Source organism: Lycorma delicatula, chromosome 5 (assembly GCF_047948215.1).
Source record: "Lycorma delicatula isolate Av1 chromosome 5, ASM4794821v1, whole genome shotgun sequence".
Taxonomy (NCBI): Eukaryota; Metazoa; Arthropoda; class Insecta; order Hemiptera; family Fulgoridae; genus Lycorma; species Lycorma delicatula.
Window position 1 is genome coordinate 83,604,770 of NC_134459.1, and position 13,157 is coordinate 83,617,926.

The 13,157-nt window shown below is 28.9% G+C and overlaps 1 protein-coding gene across 6 annotated transcripts in view; it reads left to right on the forward strand.

The window, feature by feature from the left end:
- Adar (Adenosine deaminase acting on RNA) overlaps nucleotides 1-13,157 on the forward strand; it is a 112,594-nt gene that overhangs the window by 29,179 nt on the left and 70,258 nt on the right. For all 6 annotated transcript variants that reach the window (XR_012756494.1, XR_012756493.1, XR_012756495.1 and 3 more), the window contains one exon: nucleotides 47-242. Coding sequence is in view for 3 of the 6 variants with exons in the window: in XM_075366531.1 (XP_075222646.1) it covers nucleotides 47-242 (196 nt within the window). In the remaining 3 variants the exon portion in view is untranslated. The remainder of the gene's footprint in view (nucleotides 1-46; nucleotides 243-13,157) is intronic.

Genomic DNA, 13,157 nt, shown 5'->3' on the forward strand with positions numbered 1-13,157 from the left:
TTGTCAGGTTAACAAAACAGTCTTTTATTTTTTTTTTATTTTTTAGGTTGATGGTCAAATATTTAAAGGTACTGGAAGAAGTAAAAGGTTAGCAAAACAGGCAGCTGCTGAAGCAGCATTGGGTAGCTTCATTCAATTTCAAAGTTTTGGTATTAATAGGATTGTATCGTGTCCACCAGATACAGATTTTTCTTCTGATGTAATAGAATCTGATATGCCTTTTTTCAATACTCAGGGTAACGGTAAGTCAATGAAAGAAAAATGCTTAAATTTGTAGAACACTCTTCTTCTTTTCTATAAATCCACTATCAAAGCTCTGCTTAAGCTGGGATTATTTTGTGTTATCATTAAAACCATTAAAAAAAACTTATTATTTCAGTTGATAAACCTCAAAAAAATTTTATTAGTTGAATTTTTAATTGTTGGAGTAAATCAGATTTAAATTAATGAATAAAAATGTTGTGGGAGTTGTACGAATGGTATGATTAAAAATATTAAAAGTATCAAATAATATAATTAAAAAGAAATGAGAACTATTTTTTCTACATGTTTACCATACTCATAATTTAATTATTTTTTTGATTAAAGTAGCAATTGTTATATGCAAATGATGCTGATAAAAGTTAGATTTGATATAAGTAGAATCATGCAATTAAAGACAATTCTAGGATATTTTAGTTATTGTTGAATTTCTTTCTAGGTCAGTTTTGTGTGGAATTTTAAGTTACAGATTGTTTACTTTTCTACAACTTATTGACAATAGTATAATTCCTCATAAAAATTGTATTTTATATTTTTCCATTTACTTAGATGAATTTTGTGACTCAAACTTTTCTGTCACTATTTTAGGCAGGTATGATTCCTAAATAAATCTGAATCCATGATAGCTAATTTATTTAATTAACTGTTTTTTTTTGTCTTCAGTCATTTGACTGGTTTGATGCAGCTCTCCAAGATCCTTATCTAGTACTAGTCGTTTCATTTTAGTATACCCCGTACATCCTACATCCCTAATATTTGTTTTACATTTTCCAAATAATTGCATGTCTGCACAATTTTTCCCACACATGTCCCTGGAATGTTAAAGCGACTATTCCAGGATGCCTTAATATCTGGCTTATAAGGCTGTTTCTTCTTTTAACTATATTTTTCCAAATGCTTCTTTCTTCATCAGTTTACTCCAACACCTCTTTATTTGTCACTTAATCCAATCACCTGACTTTTAACATTCTCCTATAGCACCACATTTCAAAAGCTTTTAATTTTTTCTTCTCACATACTCTGATCATCCAAGTTTCACTTCCATAAGCTATGCTCCAAGCATATACTTTCCAAAATGTTTTCCTGATGTTTAAATTAATTTTTGATGTAAGCAAATTATATTTTTTATTGAAAGCTCATTTTGCCTGTGCTATTTGACATTTTATATCGTTCCTGCTTTATCCGTCTTTAATAATTCTACTTCCCAAAAAACAAAATTCTTCTACCTCCATAATCTGTTCTCTTCCTATTTTTATATTCAGTGGTCCATCTACATTATTTCTAATACATTTCATTACTTTGTTTTGTTGTTTATTTTCATACAATAATTCTTGCGTAGGACTTCATCCATACTATTAATTTTTTCTTCTAAATCTTTTTTACTCTCGGCTAGATTTAGGTATCATGACATTAACACTCTTTTTGAAGTGTGACGGAACTTTCCCTTTTTCATAAATATTAAATGCCAGTTTGTATAATCTATCGCTTCCTCACCTGCACTGCACAGTAATTCTGCAGAAATCCCATCTATCCCAGGAGGCGTCCTTCCATTCAAATCTTTTAATGCTCTATTAAGTTCAGATCTCAGTATTGTATCTCCCTTTTCATCCTCTTCCATAATTTATTTAATTTGAGGAGGGCTTCTTTCTCTATAATACCTTTTTCTAATTCATTTCCTCCATTTAATTCTTCAATATATTCCACCCACCTATCGACCTTTTCTTTCATACTGTAAATCAATGTAGTACCATCTTTGTTTAACACATTATTAGATTTTAATTTTTGTACCACAAAATTCTTAACTTTCCTGTGTGCCTTTTTCTATTTTATCTATGATCATTTCTCTTTCCACTTCTGAACACTTTTCTTTAATCCAATCTTTTTTTGTTTATTTGCACTTTCCGTTTATAGTATTTCTTAATTTTTTATAGTTCCATTTAACTTCTTCATCATTAGAATTGTTATACATTCTACATTCATCCATCAAGTGCAATATATCCTTTGATATCCAAGGTTTTCTACCACTTATCTTTGTTCCGCCTAACTTCGCTTCTGCTGATTTAAGAATTTCCTTTTTAATATTCTTCTATTCTTGTACATTTTCTACCTTATCTTTTTTACTCAGATCTCTGGTGAAGTCCTCCTCATAGTTCTTCTGTACTTCCTCTTTTTCAAGCTTCTCAAAATTCCACCAATTCATCTGACATCTTTTCTTCAGGGTTTCAAACCCCAATCTACGTTTCATTATCACAGAATTATGGTCACAATCAATATCTGCTCTAGGATAAGCTTTGCAGTCGACAATTTGATTTCTAAATCTTTGTTTAACCGTGATATAATTTATCTGATACCTTGCAGTATCACCTTGCTTTACCATGTGTATATTCTATTATGATTTTTAAACTGGGTGTTGGCAATTACTAAATTATACTTCATGCAAAACTCAGTTTCTCCTCTTTCATTCCTTTTGCCAAGCCTATATTCACCCACAATATTTCCTGCCTTGCCTTTTCCAGTGCTTGCATTCCAACCTCCAACTGTTATCAAATTTTTATCCCCTTTTAAATGTTTAATTGCTTCGGCAATTTCTTCATATACATACTCTACTACCTCTTCATCATTATGGGCACTTGTAGGCATATAGACATTAACAATCATTGTCAACTTAGATTTTGATTTTATCCTTATAATGATTCTATCACTATGCATTTTGAATACTCTTATTCGCTTCCCCATCTTCTTGTTCATTATGAAACCTACTCCTGCCTGCCCTTTATTTGAAGCTGAGTTAATTATTAAAAAATCAGCTGACCAAAAGTAATTTTCCTCTTCCCACTGAATCTTGCTAATTCCTACTAACCTACATTTAATCTATCCATTTCCCTGCAAAATTTCTAGCCTACCAACCATTTTTAGACTTCTACTCTCTTAGCATGTTATTTTTTAATTTTCTGGTGACCCCTTCCTTAGTAGTCCCCACCCAGAGATCTGAACGGGGGACTAGTTTGCCTCCAGAATATTTTACCAAGAAAGGCACCTCCATCATTGTTACTTGGAAATGCAGAGAGCTACATTTTCTTGGAAAAAAAACAGCTGTAGTTTTCCATTGCTTTCAGCTGCACAATACTCAGAAGATTGAGTGATGTTGATATGGCTGTTTAAATCCTCCTGGCCTAAGCCTTCAACAACTACTGAAAGAGCTGCTTGCCTTCTTTCAGGAATCATTCCTTAGTCTGGCTCTCAACAGATACCTCTCCAATATGGTTGCATCTCCAGTCCAGCTACTCTGTATCAAATATATAATAATGTTATAATTTTACCACCTGTACAACTATTACAATTTTTTGAAATAAAGTAGATAGACTTAATTGAACATCAGTGTATTTGGTGAATATAAGATTACTTATTACAAATATTCAGATACATATATTTTTTTATATAAATTCAGTAAAAGTGGTTTAGAAATTAAACTATTAATAACGTAGGATATTCCTATTAACTAGATATGTGAAAAGACTACCTCCAAAAATAGGTATCAATTCTTGCTCCTTCAATAATTGTTCAAGTGCGACTTGTGTCTTCAAATATCAGTTAAAAAATTTGTTCAATGAATCTTGTTAAACTTAGATCATTATTAATGAATTCAGGATTGCATAACTTTTCACACACTCTGTAGACTTAGCAATACAGAGTGAGTGAAAAGTTATGCAACCCTGAATTCATTAATCAACTTAAATGGGAAATTTGCTTTTAAATTGACACTATGGGTGGGTTGGTAATGCTTGATCTTGTAACAATAACATATACACAACAATCAAGTAATCTCTCTCTCCCTATTTTGTCTTTAAGTGACAGGTGTGCTATAAAAACACTATCATGCATTTTTAAAGTCCCAGAAAGACTTTGCTGCTACCTTTTTGTCATTCAAACATACCCAATAAGTCAAGAATTTCACATAGTTACTTGTTTCAGAGAAACCAGTAGTGTAGGTGAACAAAAAGAAGTCAGGCCAACCAACAGTTTTAAATAACGAATCTTTAGAATGTATCTGTGCATCCTTTGAAAGATCATCTCGAAAGACAATAAGAAGACTATCTCAGTAGATTGGAATGTCTTACGGAAGTGTACACAAAGAAATTAGAATTACATTCATACTGTACTTATGTCATGGTGAAACTGCAAAGACCAGATCACAAATAAAGATGCAGTTTTTGCAAATGGCTTATGTGTTTTATTTGCAGCAATGTTTAGATCTTGGGTAACATTTTATTTACTGACAAATTTTATTTGTCAGTAAAATTTGTCTAAGGTCTCCTACATCACCAGATTTATCTCCCATAGGTATTTTTTTGGAGGGATATTTAAATGGAAAAGTGTTCAGAAATAACCCACGCGCAGTTGATAGTCAAATAGAACATTAAAATTTAAATATTCCTTATCAGCGCTGCAACCATTTAAAAAAGTGGTTACTGAAATGAAATCTATTAATGGCTCTTTAGCTGCAAATAGAAGACATTCAAACATTTATTATATTGTAAGATGATTAAGTTTTTGAAATTATTTAATATTTTGTTTTTAATTTTTTTAAAAACCTTAGTACAAAGAATGCTTGATACTTTAATTACAAACATTATATTTCTGTTTACTACCATTACACCATCATAAATCATGAGTATTTAGTGTTTATAGTGACAACACAGTTCATGAATTACTAAACAGTTATGATAAGCTAAATGATATCATTACTTTGTCAGATGTATTTCAAAGGAGATAAATTTATTTTTTACAATGATGGATAGAATGGAATTGGATAACTGCTAATGAAATAATTGGGATCTACTAGCTATTTATATTTATTTTTAATATGTTAAATACAGTAAACAGTCTTATATAAATTTAAAAGGGATTAAAAAACACTTTCTGTTAGACAATATCATTGTCATCATAGACTAAACATTCATCTTAACTATTGTCAATGAATTTTTTTTTTTTTATTTATTTATTCTTTCTATTTGTAACACTTAAAATTCTTATCTGGACCGTATCACCCACATGTATTCTGAGTAGCATCTGCATTAAATAAGACACTACATTTTTGTTATATTACTTTCAAGTATTATTTCTTCACCGACAGTGTTCTGTAATGAATTTGACATTTTATTTGTTCTAAAACACCTGATTAATCGTACCTTCTGTTCAACTACTATACCATGTATAATGTAATGTGTATGTTTTCTTCTAACCCTACAATCCAAAGATGTGATTAGTTATATATTTATGATTTATTTCATTAATTTAAATGATATGGGTGAATCTAGTACTGTATATTGATTTTAGTTATGAATGTGTTTATAGAAGAATAAATATAGATTGATCAGTACTTCTAAAGATAAAACATACTGAAAAAAAAAAACAGTACATCAGACAGTAATTTTATTCATATTTGGTTCTGCTTTATGAATATTAATTTCTTACCATGAATTAAAGATAAAAAAAAAGCTGAAAGGTGAAAAAACAATTACTAATTAATATAGAACCAACATTCAAATTTTTGTTATTCCAGGGTTATACCTAGATTTTAAACCAGCATGCCCCCTAATGATAAGGTTTTCTTCCTTTCATTACTTTTTCATAATCAAATTCATTTTATCAGTGATTTAATTTACTAGGTATATTGTTTATTATTAATTTCACAAAAAACGTCTTTGAAAATATTAATTTAGTGAATGTCATTAACTTACTGTGATAATAAAGTTTTGCTAAATTTACTGAAAATATTTTTTATTAGTGCATTTTAGTAGTTACAAAGAGTTAATAAAACTTATTTTATTATGTTTAAATTAGTTTGGTGTGGTTTCATTTATAGGTTAAATTATCAACAGGGTTTCATATTTTACATGAAAATTATGTCATCCAAATGTTTCCATTTTTCCTCATGCACTCGTTCATTTAACCTTTTTTTTTTAATTTTCATTGCTCATGGACAGCTACAATTTCACGGTGAATGGTTTCCTTGAGTTCAACAATTGAATGCAGTCAACCACAGTAGACCTCATCTTTAAGATAGCCCCAAACAAAAAAGTAACAAACGACCAGGTCAGGTGAACATGCTGACCAGAGACTGTCAGTGTGGACAACCACAGTAGAGTTTACCTTTAAGATAGCCGCAAAGGAAAAAGTCACAACGGTCAGGTCAGGTGAACATGCTGGCCAGAGAATGTCATCGTGTCATGAAATCAAACATCCTGGAAAGGTTTCTCAAAGAACATCCATGGAAACTCTCACTGTATAGGCAGTGGCACCATCTTGTGGGAACCAAATTCCATCACCAAGTTCATTCAGTTTCAGTGGCAAAAACTCTCACAACATCATTACATACCAATGAGCCATTATTGTTACTCTGATTTGACTCGCTCAAAAAAGTATGGGCCTATTATGCCGCATTTTGAAACTGCACACCACCCTGCTGTAACATATTGAATGGTGAAGTTGTCATGGGTTATTGAAGCTTAGTAATGTAATCTGTTTATTGACATATCCAGAGAGGTGAAAATGTCCCTCTTCACTTGAAAGAACAATTGTGTTGTGGTGGATATTTTCAAGGATGCACTCCATGCTGCTTTACAAAACACCCAGACATTTACACTGAGTTTTTGCACTAACATCATTTTGTAGGGGTGGAACTGAAGGTTGTCATGGAAAATTCTTTTTACACTTCAATCGGAAATGTCTAGTGCAGCAGCATGCGTCGCTGCTGAACATCATGGAGACTGCACTCCTGCTAACCTAACAGCATCAATATTTTTTCAAGCATTCTCAACTGCATTTTCATAATATTGTATTTCTACTAGGAACAGACGTGTTTCAATTTAAATTAAAATGTCTGTAAATAAACGCTGTGTAATGTTAAGAGAATCGTTATTTTTAAATAACGATATGGGCTTCAGTCACAGACAAACGCTGTTCACCCTACCAACTCATGATGGCAAGCAAAGTGGTATGACTAGTACTACAGTGGTGAAAAAACTAATCCGAATACAGTATTTTTAAAAGAAAAAATGTTTAATAGTTAAACTTAATCAAATTTAATAGTTTGTGTCCTTTGTTTTTTAATCTCATTAATCCTCTTTGGCATCAATTTCACTAAGGTAGAACAATGATTTTTGATATCTTCATGTTGAAACCAAACCTGTATCACTGAACTAATAAGGTCAGTTTTTGTGCTACAATTAATTTTCCCAAGTCATTTTTTTAGTATGGCTCATAAATTTTCAATTGGATTCTGGTCGGGAGAGTTCCCTGGCCCCAATAGAACTCTAATGTTTTGGTTTTTGAAGAACACTTGCTTCCTTTGACATGTGACATGGTGCAAGATCCTGTTGGAAAATGAGTTTTGGGTTCTTCTGCAGAAGAACCCAAAACATTTTTTGGTATATTTTTATATTTTTTTTTTATTTTCTTTTTCTTTGGTATATGTTAATGTATTAGTCTGATCTAATCATCCTATCCACAGGCATAAGTGCTCCTGACCTTTCATGTGTAAAACATCCCCAAAACATTTTTTTGGCTGGGTGTTTCAGAGCTTGTTGCAGGTGTGCTGGCATAGTAGTCTTCTCATCTTCTGACTTATGAATGTAGGCTGCTCCCTCCCCTTGGAAAAAGAAATGAGTCTCATCTGAAAAAAATAACTTTTTTCCCACATCTCGATAGTCCATTCTTTATGTTCCTTTGTCCATGAAGTCTTTTTGTCTTCATAACCTGTGTCAGTAACTGCTTCTTTTTAGGTTTCTGAGCAATTCTTCCCACACTGCCAACAATCTTCTATAAACTGTCATATCAGAAATACTTTGGATAGCACCTCGTATATACACATACAGGTGACAGCTTATATCTGATACATTAATTATTTTAAAATCAATTCTTTTAAGAATCATACTTGTCTGTACTATATACAAATATATTGATTTTATTATTTATTAGATCAACAAAAGTTCAGAATAAATAAAGTAGGATAATATGGAAAAAGCGCTCCTATATATATATATATATATATATATAGGAGCACTTTTATAATTAACTTGCATCATCAGCTGTATTATATTTCTCAAATTGCATTACAAACCTCATAAAATATAATAAAATATCACATGCATTTATTTATTTTATTTAAAATTTAAAACCTTTAATTTTTTTATTTTAAACTTTCATTAAGATAAATTAAAAATTAAAACAAAATTTGCTAACCATCCTTTAGTTTTATCCTTAATTTTTAAGTCTTAATTTATTTACTAATTCATATCCTTTTTTCATATCATATTTGTAACTTAAATTTATTTTTTCCAAGTATTTTATCAATTATTTTAGAGACAATGTAAGAAGCGGTTTTGAAGTTAACTAAAGGTCACATGGGTATACCCGGTTTGTGTATTTTTTTAGTCCAGTTAACATAGGTGCTCTTTTTGGATATGTTAAATTATTTTTGTAATTGAAAATGTTGCGGTATTTTGCTATTAAAAGTTTAGAAATTTTTTAGTAGGGTTCTTTATTCCCTTTAAATCATTTTCCATTACATATATTGGAACATCAAATTTTTATATTCATCAGAATTCATGATGACCGGCGTGCATACTAGTTTTATCTGATTTCAAAATGATACTATTATTATTTTATTTAATTTTCAAGTTTTAAATAACTTTTTTATTATAATTAATAAAAGTTTTTTAATTTTATATCATAAACTTTATTACTAATGCTATTATGTAAAACGTCTTTATCATTAGGATTTGCTTTATTTACATTTATTTCAGAATCTACCACAATATTCTTAAAGTATCATTCTTATCATCCTTTGTCAGATTAAACACATTAGATAGCATTAGCCTAGCGTATTTAGGTGTCACATTTAATTTAAGGCATATTTTGTTGAATTTTATTGATTGCATTATATTACTAAGTTTATCATGTAACATGTAATAGAATTTAAATAATAATTTTGCCTGGTCGGCATTTACCATTTTTTTTTTAAATCAATTTTTTTGAGAATCATACTCCTCTAGTATATACAAATATATTTATTTTATTAGATCAACCAAAGTACAGAATAAATAAAGTAGGATGACTTACCTTATTCCACTATATATGCTGGAGCGCTTTTGTGATTTACTTGCATCAATCAGCTGCATTATATATTCATCTCAAATTACATTACAAATCTCATAAAGTATAATAACATATCATGCATTTATTTATTTTATTTAAAATTTAAAACCTTTAATCTTTTTTTTATTATTTTTTTTTTTAATATTATGCAGTTAAATTAAAAATTAAAACAAAATTTAGCTAACCATTCTAGTTTTATCACTAATTATTAAGTCCTTTAATTTATTTGCTAATTAGTATCCATTTTTTATGTTATATTTTTAACCTAAATTTATTTTGCTTCTAAGTGTTTTATCAATTATTTTAGGCAATATAAGAAGGAGCGGTTTTGAATTTAATTAAAGCTTGCGCCTAGATATACCCTGGTTTGTGTATTTTTGGTAGTCCAAATAATATAGGTGCACTTGGTGTAAAAAATGAAGCTTAAAGACAGTAAATATAATAAAATTAGTAATTCAATAAGAATTAATAATAGCCATCATTGTAATCTTAACAAATATAATTTTAATAAAAGATTGGGTTATTTCATATTACAGGAAAATTTGTTGGGTGATAATGTTTATGATAATTTACAACTAGACAATATGCATGAAAATTTGTGTTCATTTCCTGATTGTATTGATTTGATAAATTTTACAAATATGGTCCTGATAATGATGAGCAATTTATTGTTGTAGCTAATGCATATAAGTTTAATCTGACAAAGGATGATAAGAATGATATTGTTAAGGTGGTGTAGATTTTGAAATAAATGTAAATAAAGCAAATTCTAATGATAAAGAAATTTTACATAACAGCATTGGTAATAAAATTTATGATATAAAACAAGGAAATATAAATTACAAACCTTTTATTAGTTATTATAAAGATATTATTTACAACCTGAAAATGAAATAAAATAATAATAATAGTATCATTTTGAAATCAGATAAAACTAATACCCCGGTCATCATGTTTTCTGATAAATATAAAAATTTGATGTTACAATATATATTTAATGGAAAATGATTTCAAGGGAATAAAGAACCCTACTAAAAAATTTCTAAGAATTACTAAACTTTTAATAGCAAAATACCGCAACATTTTCAATTGTAAAAATAATTCAACATATCACTCTTAAGAACCAAGTGCACCTATGTTAACTGGACTACAAAAAAATACACAAACCGGGTATACCCATGCGACCTTTAGTTAACTTCAAAACCGCTTCATCTTACATTATCTCTAAAATAATTGATAAAATGCTTAGAAGAAAATAAATTTAAGTTACAAATATGATATGAAAAAAAGGATATGAATTAGTAAATAAATTAAGACTTAAAAATTAGGGATAAAACTATAGGATGGTTAGCTAAATTTTGTTTTAATTTTTAATTTAACTGAATAAAAGTTTAAAATAATAAAAAAAATTAAAGGTTTTAAATAAAATAAATGCATGATATTTTATGAGGTTTGTAATGTAATTTGAGATGAATTTATAATGCAGCTGATGCGAGTAAATCGCAAAAGCACTCCTGCATATATAGTGGAATAAGGTAAGTCATCCTACTTTATTTATTCTGTACTTTGGTTGATCTAATAAAATATATATATATATATATATGCACGGCGTTCCCCTGAAGAAACTGAGAAACTTTCAGGACATGTTCTACTGATGAAAATAATGAAAAAAATTCACATAAAGTTGGGTCTCAGAACACTTTTCTTTTCAAGTTTGGCTAGTGAAAGATTTCACTTGGATTTCAGTTCTAATAAAAGAAGCCCTGTAATTTTTAAGACCAAAATTTAGGAGTAAAGTTGGTGGTTTCATATGTAATTTGACCTGGGAACTAGGGTAAAACAGGTCACAGAACTATAATTCCAGTAATTTTTAAGATACCTGATGTAAAACAAAATTTAGTGTCAAAAAACAAATTTTTTTCCCGGTTTGTAATACAATAGCTTTCTTAAATGACTAATAAATGCTGAAAATTGGGTAACAAAACTTGTAGAGAATTTAATTCTGAGAAAATCAATGTAAATACAGACAATAAAACATTTAAAAATTGTTTTTTTATTAAAGCAAAACTGACAAAAAGATAGAAAATGATATTATTCTTTCTGAACCTAATAAACATTATTATTAATATAGCAAAATGAAGAAATAAAATGATAAATAGTAATAGAATAACAAACCTCGTTCAGTTACAGTAATTGTTTGAAATTCCCTCTTACACAATGTGCACAGTGCTCTGCCATTTTCTCAGTGGCTTTCTGTATCATCTCGGGAACTTTTCATATAAATTCAATATAATTTTATATTTTAATGAGTAACTTTTCTTTAGTATTAATTTTTTTTTACTCCAAGTAAACACTGATATACCAAAGAATGTTTATTAGATACAAAAAGAATAATATGATTTTCTGTTTATATTTCATCTGTTTTGCTTCAATAAAAATCCTATTTTTAAGTTTTATTTACATTTTATTGGTTGTATTTACATTAATTTTCTCAGAATTAAATTTTCTACTAGTTTTGTAACTAAATCTTCCACATTTATTAGTCATTTAACAAAGCTATTGTTACTACAAACCTAAAACAAAATTATTTTTTGACACCACCAAATTTTGTGTCACGTCAGATATCTTAAAAACTACTGGAGTTAGATTTCTGTCAGGCCCCAACAGAAATCACTAACTTTACTTTATTTAGCTCATATTAATAAGAAATCACTAACTTTACTTCTTAATTTGGGTCCCAAAAATTACAGTAGTAGGGCTTCTTTTTATTAGAAGAGCTGAAATCTGGGCAAAATCTTTCGCTGGCTGTAACTCGAAAACAAAGTGTTTCCAGACCTTTGTTTATATGAACTATTTTCATTTATTTTCACCAGTAGTACATGTCTCCCATTTCTTTGTGGGAAATTCTGTATATATATTTAATGTTAAATGAAATATAAACCAGCAAAACACAGTAAATTAGATAAGTTAAAGTTACCATATTAATTCCAAGGGATGATTTTCACAAGATCCCACATCTTCAGTTGTTATTAAATTCTATAATTACATTGAAATATATTTATCTGTGATTTGTGTTAATTTGTTAAAATTGTTTTTTGAAATTTATTATGGACAAACATACAAATTTTGCTGTCCAGTACTGAAATGATGTAATATTTTCACCCAATATATTTATATATTATTTCATATGTAACAGTTTTATTACAGAGTAGTTAAATCTCCTGTTAAATATGTAAAGACTTATTTGAAATATTTGTGTAAATTTGATTAAATTAAACAACCTCATGCCTCTTTGCAACAATCCCATCATTCCCTTCTCTACATTTGAAGTTAATGTAACTAGGAGGTTATGTATTGAAAATATTTCTCTAAAATGGGATTCTTGGAAGGGTTACTGTAATTATATTACACAACCAGTATCGTTTATTTTGTATTAATTTAACAATTTGTTGGATACTGTAAGATAATTTTATTTAGAAAATGGTAATTTAAGATTGTAGATTTTTTTTAGTCATGTCTTGATAATTACTTTCCATAATAAACAGGTAACCGATAAGCAAATTTAATTTTGATTAGTTTTTCAAATTTGTTATTGTTGTCATTGCTGATTTATTTTATAATTTTCAAATTATTTATTTGTTTGCTTATTACTTCTTGTAGTTTTAGTCTTGTCTACTACCATATATTTTATTCATGAGTGTTAGATTACGTTAGGACAGAAAAGATTTTTTAAATGT